The sequence below is a fragment of the Lipophrys pholis genome (assembly GCF_963383615.2).
Source record: "Lipophrys pholis genome assembly, chromosome: 1".
Lineage (NCBI taxonomy): Eukaryota > Metazoa > Chordata > Actinopteri > Blenniiformes > Blenniidae > Lipophrys > Lipophrys pholis.
Genome location: NC_137635.1, coordinates 53,482,572 through 53,501,395, shown reverse-complemented (window position 1 = coordinate 53,501,395; position 18,824 = coordinate 53,482,572). Strand labels below are relative to the sequence as shown.

The window sequence follows — 18,824 nt, the reverse complement described above, 5'->3', positions numbered from 1 at the left end:
AACTTTCCTCTTTTGATACGACTGTGAGATAAAAAAACGGAAATCATTAGATTGTTGCCTTCCCTTCATGTGTGAGTAGTTTTTTTTACACGTTTTATATCAGGTCCGCAGATCAATTGTTCTTTTCACCAAATAACATTCAAAACATGATTATTGGAGCAATTTCAAGTCAAATTGTGTTAATTGTATTTCCTGTGTCCAGAGCTGAGAAGCTTCAGCTCTGAGGTCTTGTTTACGACACAAAACGCATCGTTTTCTTATCGGACAGGTTTTGCATTGAGACGGCAACGTTTTGAAAACGATGAAAGAATCGCTGACAACGATGTAGTTAGCATGCCAGGCCACTAGTTGGTGCTGTTGGTTGTTTTAGTAATGAAACCACACACACATGCAGCCGAGAACAAGACGCTATAGACACTATCACTGTTCGTACCCGGACATTCTAGTGGACAGACCACCAGGTTGGATTGTTATTACAGTGACTGTCAAAATAAAAGCACCAGGAGAACGTGGACTGGGAGTCACGACACCACAGAGGAAACTTTGTTCTGATTGTTTCTACTGAGCATGTGCAGCAGCAGCGTTTCAGACAAGTTGTGTTTTCCGCGTATCAACTGATTCGGAGCGTTTTGGTTTCGATTTTCTTTTTTAAGTTGTGTTTTTTCTTGTTTCCACGGAGACGGGGCGTTTTGAACAAGTAGTTTTCTCTGTTTGCATGGAGGCGTTTTCAGAAAAGTTGCATTTTCACACGTTTCCACGGAGTTGGCACGTTTTCAAAAAGTTGCGTTTTCAAGGGAACTAATTACAAAGTATTTCTACACTCGCTTTTAACACAAACTGCTAATCACCAGAAATAATATACTACTTTTATAACCCAAAGCTTTTTCACCCAAACACAAATCCATCAGTGCACATATTGATAACTAAGTTAGATTTAAGAGTAAATCAGTTCTATCAATACTAGGAAGCTGATAAGAGTCAAGTTTAGATTCGATATTGTTTTGATTAAGTAGAGGAGTTCAATCTGTATTTTTACCATTTTATTTTGTGACTTTTTGAAGAAACCAATTAAAATATAAGCTATACAAGTATTGAAAAATCAGTTTAAAAGAAACTCAAGGTTTTCTTGGAGTTTGTTTTTACTCTTCTTCGCTGCTGTTTGGAGATGAAATGTTCCTCCCTGAGCCGTTCTACTCTCAGCTTTGCTCTGATAGAAGGAAAACAGCCGCTTTGGGAGCCAATTAAAGATGTTTGAATTACATGAGGACGATTATCTGTTTCTCCACGGTTCAGGCGGCCGAGGGCGGCGGCGAGAACACGGCGAACACGCCTTCCTCTGATGACACAGTTACCGAGACTTCAGAGGGAAAAAAAAAAAAAAAACCCCAACCTGGTTATCATTCAGAGCAGACGTGCACAGATTTAGAAATACTGAGCTTCAGATTGAGAGTTATGTAACGTGGTGGAGGAGAATCCACCTGCTGGTTCCTACGATTGTGTTTAAAGTCGGAGTGAAGATTAGAGGAGCTTCTCGGAGCTTCTTTCCCCTCCTCGCTCTGCAGCTTTAAAGATTCCTCCGGCAGGACGCACCGTCTGTAAACCTGCACTTTGTCAGAAGAATGAGGGTGAAGCGTTGACTCAAGTTTGTGTAAAACCTCGAATATGACTTTGTATTAAATTCTGGTCCTTCTCACCTTTTTTAAATTGTGACATTGTGAGAGAATCAAGAGGCTCCAAACTGTTCAAACACAACCAAGAGAATGGTCAATATAGGATAATAGGACTTTAACTATCTGTCCGTGCAGCAATTCATTTTACTATAAAAGAGGAAAATGACCCAAAATATAGAATATACCAGAAAAATATGGCTCATACAGAAAAAGATGAACACTCTACTGTGAAATATATTAATAGACAAACAAATGACTGTAAGCTAAGTGTGAAAAAACAAAATGTTTTAAAGCAGCTGATATGAAGATTAAACAGAAAAACTATAATATAAAACCGCGCTGACGGCGTGAGTTTATAAAAACACCCACAATGCAACAGCTGGTTTTATGGGACATCTCACTGTATTTTGCATGAATATAATTAACTATATGTTGAGATTGTAGTAATTTTCTGTAGTAATTCTTATTTTTTTTGTGCAAATATAGACGTTTTAATCTGCGCCGCAACAAAGAAAAACTTTAAAAGTTTAAATTTAAGGGTTAATTGTGGCTCGATTTTACCCTCAAGATGAAACTGTGCTGCATGTGGCCCCTAACTGAACTGGGTTTGACCCCTGTTAGAGCCCTGCAACAATGACCCCAATTTTTATCAAATAAAATGTAATAAAACATTTAAATGGTTTGTTTTTATCATAATTGATAATGTTGCTCCGTCTGTATCCTGAATGAGTAAAAATGAAGACGATGGAAACTTCACAAAACCTCCAAAAAAAGCTTTAATTTCCAAGAAATCCCATATTATTTATATGTTATTACATTATTAGCTGCCGTTTTTACATTTTGAAAGGATTTTTTTTTTTGTTTGAATTCTGTTCCATAATGTTAGTTATTAGATCAGGCGTGTCAAACTAAAAGTTCGAGGTCCAATTCCGGCCCACCAGAGGCTCCAATCCAGCCGCCAAACCAAGCAAATCATAATAGTTTCAAAGAAAATGTCGATTTTTTTTGACTTTTCAAAGTGTTTTACACCAGAAGGTTTCAGTAAAATTGGGTTTATGTTGAGATTGTCGTCATTCTCTGTAGTAATTGTTTGGTTTTATGTGAAAATATAGACATTTTCATCACACATACTCGCCACAAAGAAGAAAAGCTATAAAAATGTAAATTTAAAGGTTGTTATGCCACTACCGTACCAGTTCGGCCCACTCCAGATGAATATGGACTGAAATGAGTTTGAAGCCACACGATGCCGCATCAACATTTGATCGTGTGTAAAACGTGATGACGTCTGTTGTTTCAGCAGCTGGAGGAGGAGGAAGAGGAGGAGGAGGAGGAGGAGGAGGAGGAGGAGGAGGAGCAGCGGTCGAAGGTGCGAGGAGAAGCTCAGGGAGGAGAAGGGCGGCGGGCCGACGACGCCGAGTGGGCCCTGAAGCAGGAGCGCGAGGAGCAACGCCGCCTACTGGCGGCGAGCCACAGCACGTCGCTGGACCTCCGCTGGAAGCTGCAGCACGGAGAGAAGAGGTGGAGCCGCGAGAGGGCGGAGCTACTGGAGCACTTCGACCGCGAGCGGCAAGAGTGGGACGGCAGCATGAGGGAGCTCCACCGCAAGATGGAGAGGGTGAGAGGAGGAGGAGGAGGAGGAGGAGGAGGAAGAGGAAGAAGATCTCACTAAAGTGTTTCCACCCAGAATGCATCAGCTACAGAAGACATTTCACTGTATTTTGCACCAGTTTAAGTCGTAATTGTTTTGTTTTTTGCTTAAATATCAACATTTTCATCACGTTTACTCTGCATCACATCAAAGAAAAACTTTAATAGGTTAAATTCAAAGAGGTCATATTCTGCAAAATTTCCTTTCTAAAGGTTCTCCAGCAGTACTAATCGTCCCCATACCTGGACTGATGTCCCAGAAGTGAAGACAGTCTGTCCTCTCTCTCCCTGGCTTGTTTCAGGTTTTAAAAAGTGTGTTGCTCCCAGCAGCCAATCAGAAATCAAACCCTATATAGTGTCATCGGGGGTTTAGCCAATCCCAATCAAGGTAGACCCTCCCTTTGACTCCTCCCACAATTAGGCAGCTCTGCTGTCTCTCTCTTAAAGGTTATTGTTGCACTATTTTACCGGTCCAGTTCACTCTAGATTAAATTATATGTGCCCCAGTCACAAAAAATGACTGTGACACCCCTGATTCAAACCATTACGCCTCATGTGAAAATCCATTATGGCCTTTTTTTTGTCTGGATAAACGGAGAGGCGTGACGGGATTTAATGTAAGTTAGACTCTTCCTTGCAAGGGAGAACAGCGAGGACGGTAAACAAAATAATATTTATTTAATCACTTAAGGACACGATGTCAGATTCACACCTATACGTCTATTAAAAACCGTCTTTAAGTGCGGCTCCGGCTCGGCAGAGGAAAAGTGCTGACGCACCGGCGGCGCGGCGCAGGAAGCGGCGATGCATTATTCGGAGATGTTGCAGCTACGATGAAGCTCAGGTCATCAGACGAAGAGTAACGAGGAGGATGAAGGTTCTTCTTCCTCAGACAAAAAGCAGTAGATTCCACAGAATCACTGACACTGACCGGGTGGTGGCATTGTGGGGTGAAAAGCTCCGGCCGGGGTCGTTTCTGAGAGTTTGCATGTTCTCCCTCGTCGTTCTCAGACTCTCGTTTCCTCCCCCGTCCAGATGCAGAGGGAACTGAACGCCAAGGACCACAGAGGAGCGTTCTCGCCCCAGGAGACCTCACCCTGCGGCGCCCGCTCCCCCTGCACCTCCGCCCCCGTCCCGCCGCCCCCCACCCGCTCCCACTCCGACTCGGACGCCGTGCTGGAGGAGCAGGGCGGCGCCGCCGTGAGGCTGAAGGGCCCCACCGAGAACCTGTTCCTGGACGCGCTGACGCTGGACCCCCTGAGCGGGCTGGAGGTCCCGGCGCCGTCCGGGCTGGACAGCGAGAAGAGGTTCCCCTGCATGACGGAGGTGAGGCCGCGCGGAGAACTCAGAGAAATGAGCGCATCTCAGCGTTCCTTAGAGAAGTCTTAAAAGTCTAAATATCCCGTTTAATCTGTGACTTAACGTCTAAACTGCTGACATGAGACACGAAATCCTTTAAAATACTGTTTAATACTAACAAGGTCATTATTTTGTCAACTGTTTTAGTAGAGAAACGAAGACGTTTGCAACTTTTTTCTTTACTTTTAATCTTCCTGACAAAAAGATGCAGGAAGATAATCGAGCAGTTTTGGTTATAAAAGAGTGAAATAATAATAATGATGATGATGATAATAAGACATTTGACTTGTACAGAACTTTTCTTAACATAGTCACATAGTATAGAATCAGCAAATAATGAAATAGAAGATAATAAAAACGTCCGATTTTATGAATCTATTATTCTGAGATTTAGTTTGTTTTCATTCTCAGTCGTAATTTATTTTCCTTAAATGTCGACATTTGCATCACCCATGCTCTTCGCCACAATTTGCTACTTTCATGTCTTAAAAAAGTAATGGATTAAAACTGGCCAATGAAAAATATCAGTACGTAAATGTGAGTATTTAATTAGTGTTAAAAAGCTTTAAGTAATGAACCAAGAGGATTCGTGGGGCTGAAAGAACCAAATTCCATCCATTGATGTGTTTTATTTAGTTTTCTTGATTGGATGAAATGAAGGATCTGACTTGATGTTTCTGTGTTTCAGGCTCTGAACGAGCTTTCAGAGAGTGAAGACGCTCCTGCGTACCTGGACGAGGACATGAGGGAGGGAGGGAGTCTGCTCAGGTGAGACCGTCCACATTCTTCTGCTGCTTGTTGGTACAGAGTCACAGATTTTCCTCCCGGTGGATTATTTGGGAAGATTTCTTTTATGGAACCGGAGAGATTCAGGTCACGATGTTGTTAAATAATTCAGGCCGTTATAAACTGAAAAAAAAACATGGAGCTGCTTTTGATAAAAAATCTGTTTTATACGGTTTATATAAGCAAATTCAAGGTTTTTATTTTAGTTCGTGACCTTTGTGTGTGTGTGTGTGTGTGTGTGTGTGTGTGTGTGTGTGTGTGTGTGTGTGTGTGTGTCCTCCAGAGCGAAGTCGGTGTGCTCCATGAGCGACTTCCAGCGGTTGATGGACAGCTCGCCGTTCCTCCCCGATAAGACTCGGTCTGGCGACGCGGGTCGGGATGACGTCACGCCGCCGCTCTCGCCGGACGACCTCAAGTACATCGAGGAGTTCAACAACAAGGGCTGGGACTTCCCCTCCCCCGCCGCCGCCGGCCTCCTCCGGGAGGGGGACCCACCTGCTCCCGATCCATTCCAGCCAGCGTCCTGGTTCCTGACCACCAGCGCCACCCTGACCACCAGCACGCTGAGCAGCCCCGAGCCATGCCACAAGTCGCCGCTGAGGGGCAACGGCGCCGCAGCGGCGGTGGGACTGGACCAGTACGGGGTCCACATCCTCCACAGCCCCACCAGGCCGGGGACGGCCGAGCACACCACTGCCCAGGACCCAGACTTCCTGTACGCCAAGGGGACCAAAGCGAGGGGCGGCGGGGAGGCGGGGGGCGGAGTCAGCGGGCCCGACGAGGTCTTCGGCGGCGCCAGGTGGCCGTGCCTCCTGGAGGGAGGGGGCCTGAGGACTTCTCCGAGCCCGTCTCCGCTCTGCCCCACGGTGGGCTACGCCTCCTCGCTGGAGCTGCAGCTCTCCAGGAACATGAGCGACGACATGAAGGAGGTGGCCATATCGGTGAGGAACGCCATCCGCTCGCCGCCGGGGCCCGCCGTCCGCGAAACGGCGTGCCAGACCAACGGGTTCACCACGCGGGGCACCCAGACCACACAGACCATCAGCGTGGGCTTGCAGACAGACCTGCTCAGGAACCTGACCAGCAGCCCGCACCGCTGCCTCACGCCGAAGGGCGGCGGCACGCCGGTGTCCTCGCCGTCCCGCAGCACCAGGAAGGTCCAGTACTCCCCCGTCGTGCAGAGCAAGTTCGAGCGGCCATGCTGCTCGCCGAAGTACGGCTCGCCGAAGCTCCAGCGCAAACTGTCCACGTCCAACAAGACCGAACCGCCTAACAACAGCCGCGCGCCGACGCCCACCACGCCGCAGAAGGGCAACAGCGAGTCGGCGTGGGCGCGCTCCACGACCACGAGGGACAGCCCGGTCCACACCACCATCAACGACGGCCTGTCCAGCCTCTTCAACATCATCGACCACACGCCCGTCGTCTTCGACGCCATGCAGAAGTTCAACAAGTCGCCCAGCCGCTCGCGCCCCACGCCGCCGCCCACCGCCGAGCCCAGCCCGGCGCACGCCGCCCTCGCCACCGAGGGCCAGCGCGCCGCCCCCCGGGGCCGCTCGCCCAGCCCCGTGCAGCTGGCGGCGGAGACGCAGGGCGACAGGGGCGCGGAGGCGGTCAGCGTGCGGCAGGACCTGTCGGCGCCGCCGGGCTACACGCTGGCCGAGAACGCCGCGCGCATCCTGAACAAGAAGCTGCAGGAGCAGAGCTTCCGGGAGGAGCGACGGCTGCAGGCCGGGGCGCCGGGCGGCGGCGGCGGCGGCAGCAGGCAGGCCGACCCGGACCGGGCGCCGACCGGATGTATGGAGGTAAACACACAGAGGATCAGTAGCTTCATCACTCATTTCCTGTGGCGGCCATGTTTCATCAGTCTGACGGAGGATTTCAGCTCCTGGTGATCGAAGATTTAAAGGAAATTTGTTCAATCACTGAAATGTTGATGTTTTTTTCTCAGATGGAAAAAACTGTGTGATGAAATGGTAAAGATGAAATATTTAATCTTCCTCAGTCGCCTCAACTTTTCTGTTTCCCGCTGAAACTCCGAGGTTTCCTCCTCTGCTGCAACGATTTCTTCTGCTTCTTGCTCTCCCTCTTCTTTCTCTCGCTCTTCTTCTTCTTCCTCTCCCTCTTCCTCTTCTTCGCTCTAACTCTCCCTCCGTTATGCACTGAGCAGAATCCCATTTGCGAAGCGACATAATTATTCGTCACTCTCACGCTCCGATTAAACCTTCAACCAGGAGTTTAAAAAGTTGGACTTTCTGAAGTGATTTCATCTTTTTTCCTCTGGAGGCCTCAGACGGCGGCACCGTCCCGACTCAACCAATCGGCTCCAACTCGGCAGCCTTTTCTTAAAAACATATGTTTTCAGTGGCTCCAAGCACCGTTGTCATGGAAACGGGCCCTGAAACAGACCACGAGTACTATTGGATATTATTATGTACGGGCTTTACGGTGACTCATAGAAGCACAGAAAAGATTAAATTGATGCAGCAAACACTATTTTCAGGTTTGCTATTTTACATGTTATTATAATGAGAGGATTAGTTTGTAACCATTGTGACGGTTGCAGATTATATATAAAGACCATAAAGACATTATTATTGAATTTTTTTATCTGTGATTGCCAACAGTTAACAGTAATAATAATAATAATAATAATAATAACAATGACAATAATAATAATAATAATAATAATAATAATAATAATAATAATAATAATAATAATAATAATAAAAGCTTCAAGCAGCCTTGATGAGACGAACAATTGAGTTTTGGTTTGATTTTCCTACAACATTCCTACAGGCTATGGTGGCCGTTTCTAGTGTATCTAGGGGGCGCTAGACAGCAGATTTTGGCACTCTGGGCATTCATTTTTATATTGTCTTACATTTTTCGCCAGTCTTGATGAACATGAAAACGTTGGGGAGCTTTTGAGTGTTTTTATGGGTCAAATTTGGGCTCAATAACGCGTCAGTATCAGAACAAAAGACTAATAATAATAATAGAAGAAGAAATATTACAGTTACAATCGGGTCCTTGCCTCCAGGCCGGGCTCAGTCCCTAATAATTCTCCTGCACTAAAAGAAGGACTTATTTGACAGTTAGTCAGTAACAAGCTGAACGGGTCCTGAGTTTGTGAGCAACAGACGTGACTCCGTTTTGACGCCATTATTTAGTATGACATGTGTAATTCAGCCATGTTTCCTGCTGCTGTGCAGAGGTTGACTTATGTGACAGGATTGAATTTTTAAACTGTGAGGATGTGCAGTGCAGCTTTTACCGGACCTGGATGTGTTGTTGTTGTTGTTGTTGTTATTGTGTGATTCTCCTGAGGCCTGTACTACGAACTGTGATCAACATATCCAGGATCTCTCTGTTTCCTGGGTTTGACTGATCCAGACACTCGTAAGTTACCAGGTGATTTATCCTGGTCAGACGTGAGCGAGCGTCATAGTCCAGAAACCCAGAGTTACTCTGAAGTTACCTGGATAAGAGAGGATCCAGCGTGGTAGTCCAGAAAGCCAGAGTTACTCTGAAGTTACCTGGATAAGAGAGGATCCAGCGTGGTAGTCCAGAAAGCCAGAGTTACTCTGAAGTTACCTGGATAAGAGAGGATCCAGCGTCATAGTCCAGAAAGCCAGAGTTACTCTGAAGTTACCTGGATAAGAGAGGATCCAGCGTGGTAGTCCAGAAACCCAGAGTTACTCTGAAGTTACCTGGATAAGAGAGGATCCAGCGTGGTAGTCCAGAAACCCAGAGTTACTCTGAAGTTACCTGGATAAGAGAGGATCCAGGGTGGTAGTCCAGAAACCCAGAGTTACTCTGAAGTTACCTAGATAAGAGAGGATCCAGCGTGGTAGTACAGGCCTCAGCAGTGTTTCTTACAGGTCCAAAGTGAATATTTTTATAAAATCCGCCCTGTTGATTTCTCCCTCTGATCTTAAGTGTGTCTCCTCTTTTCCTTTATTAATATGTCCTACTCTATCCCCCCCCCTGTATCTCTCCTTCCTCCCCCCTGAGATCCAGAACCACACTGTCATACTAACAACTCCTTGGGGACTCTAACTCTGCTTGTCTCCGTGATGTAAGTTCCTCCTCCTCCTCCTCGACCTCCGGGTGGCGGTGGCTTCACCAACCACAGGGACCGCTCACCTCACGACCCCCCCCCCCCCTCCTCCCATCCATGCATGCTTCACAGGACAGCAGAGTGACGGTGTGTCAGCCATCGGACTGTGTCTTCGTGTCGATTCGTGCATGCTCCGTTTGTTTGGTGGATCATTACTTTTTGTTTATTTATTATTTATTTATTTATTTAAAGGACCACGCTGGTGTTTTGGCATGTTGACGCCCATGAACTCATGAATCACTTTCATTACTTCCAAAACCATTTGTTGGGTTGTAGTCGCATTTTCTTTACCGACACAAGTATGAAAATCATCTTTAAGAGAATTTATTGAATTTTGATGGCAATCCTGAGACGTCGGCACGAATCCTAAAGTCTTCTTCCATTATTCTCCAGACTGAACGGCTCAGTGGTAAAGATTTTAGAGTTTGCTTTTTTGTTTTCTTAATCTCCATTATCAGTCATATTAATAATAATTATAATAATAATGGTATAGATCTTTATTTCAAACATTTAAAAAAAAGAAAATATAAATACAAAAACACGAGAAATGAGAATAATACAAGATGTCGGTACCAGTAATAATATGAGAGTGGAGATGAAAGGAAAATGGTATATAAATAAATAAATATTGTAATAATGAAAATAATAATAATCAACCAAACACAATTTTCCTGACTTTTTTAATCTGTACAGAAACTAAAAACTGACTGATACGACTGGATGGATCGAAGGAAAAAGAGAAACTGCGTTTAGTGTTATATCGAGGCTCCGTGGACCTGCAGTGGGATTTTCATGTGTCTTCTCTCAGTGTCGATGTAGTTATTTTATCATTTCTACTGTTTTGGGAGGTTGAGCTGTTGTTATTGATAAGCTGGTAAACTTAGCTGCGGTTTTCTTTTTTGGTGCGATTGGCGATTTTGTTTTTTTCCTTTTTAAAGGCTAAAAAATTGTTAAAAAGATCTTGTTGTTCAGATTTTATTCAGAGTCTCATTGGAAGTTGGTTGAAGGCTCCAGGGTTTGTTTTAATTCTTACAAAACTGAATCGTGCAGCTAAAGTGAGCTGATTTTCATACATTGCAACCACAAATGTGCTTTATTGGGATTTTATGTGACCAACACAGTATGAGGTGGAAAGAAAGTTATTCTTTTGTTTTTTTTTAATGTTTATTTTACAAATAAATTGAAGAGTCTGGCTTGTAAACGTCTTCATCAATCCTGATTCAACAATCTGTCGAGCCTCATTTAGCGAAATAAATACACAGAGTTGGAGTGTTTTCAAAAAGTTCCAGCTGGGGAGCCATTTTTAAAAAGCTTCAGTGGCTCCGAACACCGTTATTGTATGAACGGATTCTCAAAACCAAACTGAAGTTTGGTGTTTTCATATGAAATCGTCTCTAATGACCGTCTGAGGCCTTCACAGAACAGCTGGATTTAAAATGAGATTATATTTCACACACCTGGGACTCTAGTTACTTCTAAAGTCTCAGAATTTACCTGGATTTTATTTAGAATACTTTTGAACACTTTTCATTTTTTAATTTATCATAAAAAAAAAAAGAAGAAAAGTGAAAACCAAGTGTCGGTTTCCTTCCACTTCACCTTGTCTTGAACATGAAATCTCAATCAATTTGACAAAAAGTGGAAATCTGCGAGGAGAATCAATATTTTATTTACAAGCCACCGTAAAGATGAATCAATCAACAAACAGCAGTTTGGTCCTTTAAAGCAGATTGGCCCGGAGCGTCTTGACGTTGTGTCTGGTTCTGGACGTTTGGACACTTGGAGCCAGAAGCTGTCCTGGTTTCGGTGGTTTCACTCGATCGCAGGCTGCTGGTGGTTCTTCTGGTCTCCATCCGGCCTCACCGGTTCCCTCTAACGCTGTTTCCACCAGGTTCATCTCACCATGTGGACTTTCTGCTGTGTCTGCACGGTGCTCTCTCTCTCTCTCTCTCTCTCTCTCTCTCTCTCTCTCTCTCTCTCTCTCTCTCTCTCTCCCTCCTCCTACCACAGTTCTTCACCATTTCCTCTCACGATAACGATCTCTCCGAGATTCACCGGTCCTTCACTGAAAACTAACTCAATGTTTTCATCCATGTTTTGCGTGCGTGAAGGAAAAAAATCCACCTTCAGATTCACTTTTGCACAGTTGATGAACCACAAAGTCTGATGGGTGAAATATGGAACTTTGACCTTTTATCATTACGATAAAGTCACAAAAACAGATTGAAACAATAAGTCACTCTATTTTAGCTTCAGTAAGACGAAGTTAAGGAGATATACTTTGAGATTGATGCACTGGACAGTTTTTATTTCCCTCTTAATCAAAATGTATAGATTTAAAGTTGTCATATCCTCCAGATGTTCATCTCCTCCTCCTCCTGGTCTGGTCGCTCCAGAAACCTTCAGTATTCTAAGTTTCTAGCTCCTCCTTGATTTTCCTCCATTTGAATATTGGATCCTAGGAGCTGCATTCAGAATCTGCTGTGTCTGTGTGAGCTGGACTGGCTCCGCCCACACATGCCCATCTTGGGAAGAGGAGGAAGTACTTCCTCTCGTGGTGCCATGTGCCAGAGCAGAGCTGCCTGATTGTGGGAGGAGTCAAAGGGAGGGTCTACCTTGATTGTGATTGGCTGAACCCCCGATGACACTATATAGGGTTTGATTCCTGATTGGCTGGTTGGAGCAACACACTTTTTAAACACTGAAACAAGCCCTTTAAGAGAGTAAAAACAAAACACCTTTTCACCAACGGGTCAGTTTTAATCTCATGATCAGATTATGAGATGAATATAAATAAATATATAAACAGGAAGTTTGATGGCTCACCTCCCTTAGACCTTGTTTAGATTCAAGTGAAAACACATCGTTTTTGCGTTTTCATGTCAGTAAATATACGTCAGGAAGCTACATCACTGTGTGAAACACTGAGCAGGGAGCGTCTCCATGGCAACAGACGCTGATCTCCTTTTATCTCCTTTTTGGGGGGGATTTATTCCGAAACAGTTAAACGCTAACGTCCCAAAATCGAATGGATCGGTCCTTAGATGATGACAAATCATCCCTGAAGATTTCATGTAAGAGTTTTTGTGAAAAGTTGGTAAAAAGAAAAACATACGTACAAATCAATAAATCAATAGAGACAGAAACACACTTCCCCTAACGTTGGTTGGCGAAGACGATTAAAGCTCATCACTTACTTCTAGTGATGTTTTTACTTTCACTTTACTGCACCGTCGACTGCAATGGACATTAACAGCAACATTTTTACAATGTGACATTCCTCCCGGCGCCAAACATCGAAACACAAATCGTTCAGTTCCTTGAGTTTGAGGTAATTCAGCTTCATCTACATGAAGTTTATGTTTCCGGTGTTTGATATTTGGGCTGCGGTTCTTCTTCACGACTGTGTCAAAGATGTTTTAAGGTGGATTTTATTCTTTTCAGGCATCTACTGAGACGTGGTAGTGTGAGGTCCACGTCGCTCTGACTTCCTGTGTAGATTACCGCTGCATGACCTGTTGACCTGTGGCTCTATGTGATGTGATGAGTCAGCGTCTCAGAGGAGATCCTGTATTAACCCACCAGCCGGGCCGTTCCATGTGTTTCTGATCCGTCCGCTGTGTCACCATCAGATGATTTACCGTCTGTTTTTCTACCTGTTGGTGAAGATTCCCCCGCAGGTCGTCCGTCCATCCATCAGTTACTTTTCCTCCACCTCATCCTCTTAGAAGACTGTTGCTTTTGCGCTCATCCTTCAGATGAACTCTTGACGCCAGGAGACCCGTCTATTTATAGCGCCGGCCGGCGGTGTGACGGTTCACTCGGTCATCTCCCGGACATCGTTCTGCGGGAGGGAAACAAACCGTCTCACTTTTATCTCTTCTCAGCGTCTTTCCGGGCTCGGTTTGAGTTTTCGGCCCTGGAGAGCAGAACTGTGACTGAGGTTACACTCAAACATCAACGTAAACGTCACAGTCTTTAGGTTTGAATTCACTCTGCTGATCACAAACGGAATAAACTAGAATGGGCACTAGAGCGGCACTACCGTCACTAACATTTGTCACCATGGAAACCAGGTTGTTACAAGGTTATGTGATCCACCACTCCTCTCGTCATCTGTCCTGGTTGTTTGAATCGCTTCATGTTGTCACTGTTTGACACTGATGTAAACACATTTTACAATTTCTGTTTGACCCCCCCCCCCCCCCCTGACCTTTGACCCCCCCCCCCACCACCACCACCACTAACCAGGGTGATGACGTCACTGCATCATGTGGCATATCAGAGGATAAGGAATTTTAAACAGAACATTTTGCCGTTATGACAAAAATACGTTTTACCTTCTCGCGACCTTTGACCCAATCGCTCTCAAAATTTAAAGAAACCATCATCGGATGAAAACAACTTGTACCAGAAAGTTTCATGCAAATCAGGTGAATAGCTTTTGTGAAATTCACATCCATGGCGCAACGGAAGCTGATCTCCTTTGACCGCCTCCATGAGGCGCCGCTCTCATCCACTTTGTTTGGGACGTTTGACGCAGTTTGTTGGGATTTATTGGGAAGCGATTTGCCGTTAACGTCCCAAAATCTCCTGGATTGATCCTTTGATGATGAGAAATTCATGGGATTCGGGTTGATTTGGTTGAAAAGTTGGTCAAATACATACAGACAAACTAATAAATCCACAAAAACAAAACATTTGGCCAAACGTTTGTTGGCGAAGGTGAAAAATACTGTGTTTTGTACAGTAATACTGTAGCAACAATCCAACCTGATGGTCTGTCCACTAGAATGTCTTGTTCTTTCATTGTTAATGTTCAGAGCTCGTTGTTCTCTGCTGCATGTGTGTGTGTGTGTGTGTGTGTGTGTGTGTGTGTGTGTGTGTGTGTGTGTGTGTGTGTGTGTGTGTGTGTGTGTGTGTGTGTGTGTGTGTGTGTGTGTGTGTGTGTGTGTGTGTGTGTGTGTGTGTGTGTGTGTGTGTGTGTGTGTGTGTGGTTTCATTATAAATACTAACATCAGCACCCACTAGTGGCCCAAGAGGAAAACTACGTCGTTTTCAGTGTTTCTGCCGTTTCCATGGAAACGGACGTCGTTTTCAGAATGTTGCCATGTAAAACGTCTCCGAAACGAAAGGGCAAAGTCAAGTCGTTTCCATGTGAAACGTTGTCACGTAAACGATTCCTACGTTAGTTCTTCATTCTCCTTCATCGTCTCTTTGACGTCGTTACTTTTTTCTCTTGTCGTCTATTTTTTTTCAGTTTGTTTCACCTGTTTTTAAACACCTGCAGACGTCATCCTCCTCTTCTTCCTCCTGCTCTTCCTCTTCCCCTTCATCCTCTTCCTTCCTTCTCCCGATTTTTCTTCCTCTTCTTCCTCCTCTTCCTTTTCCCCCCTCTTCCTCCTTCTCTTCATCATCTCCATTTTCTTCTTTCTCATCCTCTTCTTCCTCTTCTCCTCCTCTTCCTCCTTATTTTTCCTCCTCTTCTAGCGTCCTTCTCTTACTCCTTCTCCTCGTCTTCCTTCCTCCTCCCTTTATTTCTTCCTCTTTATCTCCTCTTCTTCCTCTCTCTTCCTCCTCATCTTCCTCTTTGTCCTCCTCGTCTAGCTTCCTCCTCATCTTCCTCTTCCTCCTCCCTTTTTCATCCTCTTCATCTCCTCCTCTTGTGCTTCCTCTCCCTCCTCCTCTTCCCCATCTTCTCTCTCCTCTCCCTCTTCCTTCCTCCTCCTTCTTCCTCTTCCCCCTCCACTTCCTCTTCTTTCCTCCTCCCTTTTTCATCCTCTTCATCTCATCCTCTTCCCCCTCCTCCTCTTCCTTCCTCCCCCTCCCTCTTTTCCTCCTCCCTCTTCTCCTCCCTCTTTTTCTTCCTCCTCTTCCTCCTCTTCCTCCTCTTCCTCCTCTTAGTCTTCTTCCTCCTCCTCTTCCTCTTAAACTTCGTCCTCCTCCTCCTCCTCCTCGCTGACAGCTTCCTCTCATTGTCAGGACCTCCCTCGCTCTCCGGTGGCTCCTCCCCTGGACTCCTGCTTCCTGCGCCCGGCCCGCCCGGCGAACCGCCGCCCCCCCTCGCGCTGGGCCGGCCGCTCCCCCTCCTCCTCCCCCAGGTGGAGCGACGCCTCCCGGAGGAGGTTCACCTTCCCGCCGCCGGGACGCCGGAGGATCATCCTGGAGGGGGAGGAGCCGGCGTGACGCCGTCCTCTACCTCCTCTCACCCTCAGTACCTCAGAACACCCCCCTCCCCCCCAGGACCATGAGAGAGGAGGGGGGTCCCACCCAGTAGCACCAGCTGACCATCAAGAACCTTCTTTTTGGACGAACCTGAAACTGAAATCGTCCAAAAGGAAAACAAACTTTCCATCAGAGGTGCCTGAACCTGAGTCACTCGCCGCTCCACGTCTCAACTCATTTCTGCCCCTGCACCTTGACACCTCCTCTCACGTTTCCTTTTTTTCTTTGAAACATTTCTCCTTCGTCCAGTCCTCCTCGCCTCCATTCTTCTTTTTTGCCAAGTTAAAAACAAACAAACAAACGAGTCCTGCTTCATCGGGTCTGAAGCAGAGACGCATGATGTCATTTCCGATGCTGACGTCCTTTTTTATTTAAGGTTTTTTTTTGTACCGTTCGTCCGTACGAGGAGGGGCGACGACGACGACGACGACGAGCTGGATAAACTTATGCATACTTTTGGAAGGCAGATGTACAAATATGGGGGAGATATTTGCATGCCTTTTGAACACTAGCACTTTAGTGCATGTACATACGAGCTGTAGTCATTCAGGAGAAGATCAAACTCATCGTGATGGATTTACGTTGTCTCATGATTTTGCATCGAATAAAATAAGAACCCTTTTTAAGTAAATTATTGTAACTACCAGGCTGTCTTTGTACAGTTACTATTGGATATGAAGTTTTTTTTTTCTCTCTCTTTTGACAAGAAAAAGAGATTATGTGGGCCGGGGTGGGGGGGGGGGGGGATGAATGTTTTAACTGGAAAGTCTACGTCTAAAGCGATCTATTGTCTGATGTAAATACTAAATGGTAATAAACATGAATGTGTATTTACAAGACTTCCTCTGTTGTTGCTGTTTTTATTTATGGAGGTTTGATAGACGATCGTCTGTCATCAGACCTGAGAGCTGCAGACGCTGATCCTGGTGTGTGTGTGTGTGTGTGTGTGTGTGTGTGTGTGTGTGTGTGTGTGTGTGTGTGTGTGTGTGTGTGTGTGTGTGTGTGTGTGTGTGTGTGTGTGTGTGTGTTTGGATTACAGTGCAGACCGCAGGATTACAGTGGGTCAGGGGGGGCAGACACACACACACACACACACACACACACACACACACACACACACACACACACACACACACACACACACACACACACACACACACAGTGAACGTGAATAAGAAGATTGTGTCCCTCCCTCCCAGAAGTCAAATCCTCTTCATCACAGTCGTACATGTGCCACCTTACTCATGTTTCCCCGCTTGTCACGCAAGAGGAAGGCCACTAACATCACCCCGGGCCAGTTCAAAGGTCAGAGACAGAAAAAAAGTAAATAAATCAATGTTTTGGGCATTTATGTACAATGTAAAGCAATTTCTTTCTTCATCCATAGAGGAGCAGTGAAACGACGCAAATCATCTGAAAACTCAAAGTTGTCGGAAATAAGATGCGTGTTAAAAAATGTCCCACAAGAGAAACTAATAGTCTTTCGTATTTACGGAGATAAGTTGCGAGTTAATTGAGGTCAGAATGTACTTTTTCTTGAAGAAACTTTGAGGCATCCCCATCCTCAGACATGATGCAGTGACATCATCACCCTGTTTAGCGGTCGGGGGTCAAAGGTCCGGGGGGCGGGGCTACAGTGTTTTCCATAAAATGGGTGTACTGAGTTCAGTTTGCAGAAAACAGCTTTCTTTTCTCGAAGATGGAGCCGGTATCAGAATTGAGCGATCCCGATGACAGCTTCTGTTTCCAGGCCGTGACTCTTCCTCCCCAGAGGTCGTCATCCTCGCTGCCGCTGACATCAAAGTCAGTGTGTGTGTGTGTGTGTGTGTGTAAGAGCAGTCACTTCAGGCCAGCCGTGAATTATTCAGGGTTTCTCTCTCAGCAGATGGAAGTAAAAGCAGAGCCTCAACCTCCTCCTCCTCCTCCTCCTCCTCCTCCTCCTCCTCTTCCTCCCACTGACCCACTCAGTGCCATCAGCAGCTTCCAGCCAGGCCACATTAATTATTCATCCTTAGAACTCAGTGAAAGGGGCACGACGGCCTCCGGCTCTCTGCCCCTGCCTCTTTATCGCTCCCTCTCTTCCCTCGCTCCCTCTCTTCCGCCACCGCCAAACAAAGTTGGGATTTGTCCAGTAAAAAGCCAACAGTTTCAAATTCACAGATTTAATTCTTGGAAAAATGAGTGAAACAACCGGGAGGAAAGTTGATATTTCTCTCCGCTGGCTGGCAGCAAAAAGACCCAGGAGGGCATTTTATTGAATTAGGGCAAAATTCTTGTTAAAAAATCTGTAACAAACTGTACGAAAAGCACTTTAATGATTATCTAAACATATCATTTCATTAAACACATCCTGTGTGGCAGAGCAGTTTTCCAAGAAATCATTTATTAGACACAGCTAATGCACTGCCATGCGTTAAATATGGCAGCCCAGAAGGGTCAACAGCAAAAACGCTGTAATGTTGTAGCTTCCCCCACTGAGCAAAAAGTCCAAAAGACGTCTAAACATAGATGTTGTCTGGATGTCTATTCTGGACGTCAATGAAAATATGTTTCAAAAGTACAGGTCATCAGTCTGACACAGGAGACACAATTTAACACGACCAATTACATGCATTATTTTGGAATGTGGGAGGAAACCAGAGAACCCTGAGGAAACACATGCACTCACAAATAAATTCCACAAACACCTCCAGCTGGATTTGGACCCACGATATTCTGTCTGTAAAGTGAGAGCGCTAACCGGTGCACCAATGAGACAATTCACCATGACAACTAACTGCTGATAAAACATTTACTCGTGTACATATTGCATTCGCAAGATAAAAGGTGACCAAAGTGGCGAGTTTCTCTGCGGAGACTTGAGAAGTCCAATGCCTTGCGACCAAAACAATAAATGGTCATATTTAAGGTCCTGTTTACACCACAACGTTTCACATGACAACACCTAATCCCTTAAAAAAAAAGGAGTGTGTTTACACTGCAGCAGCAGACACACTGACAAGGATGTAGTT

General features: G+C 45.5%; 1 protein-coding gene across 1 annotated transcript in view; it reads left to right on the top strand.

Annotated features, from left to right (window-relative positions):
- The window catches only part of mtcl1 (microtubule crosslinking factor 1), a gene marked incomplete at its 3' end in the record, with an annotated part of 66,032 nt that extends 50,258 nt beyond the window's left edge, over positions 1 to 15,774 (top strand). The window contains exons 11-15 of the mRNA XM_080484567.1: positions 3,013 to 3,288; positions 4,356 to 4,646; positions 5,368 to 5,447; positions 5,749 to 7,270; positions 15,571 to 15,774. Coding sequence (XP_080340693.1) covers positions 3,013 to 3,288; positions 4,356 to 4,646; positions 5,368 to 5,447; positions 5,749 to 7,270; positions 15,571 to 15,774 — 2,373 coding nt within the window. The remainder of the gene's footprint in view (positions 1 to 3,012; positions 3,289 to 4,355; positions 4,647 to 5,367; positions 5,448 to 5,748; positions 7,271 to 15,570) is intronic.
- Between the last annotated feature and the right edge of the window lie 3,050 nt (positions 15,775 to 18,824).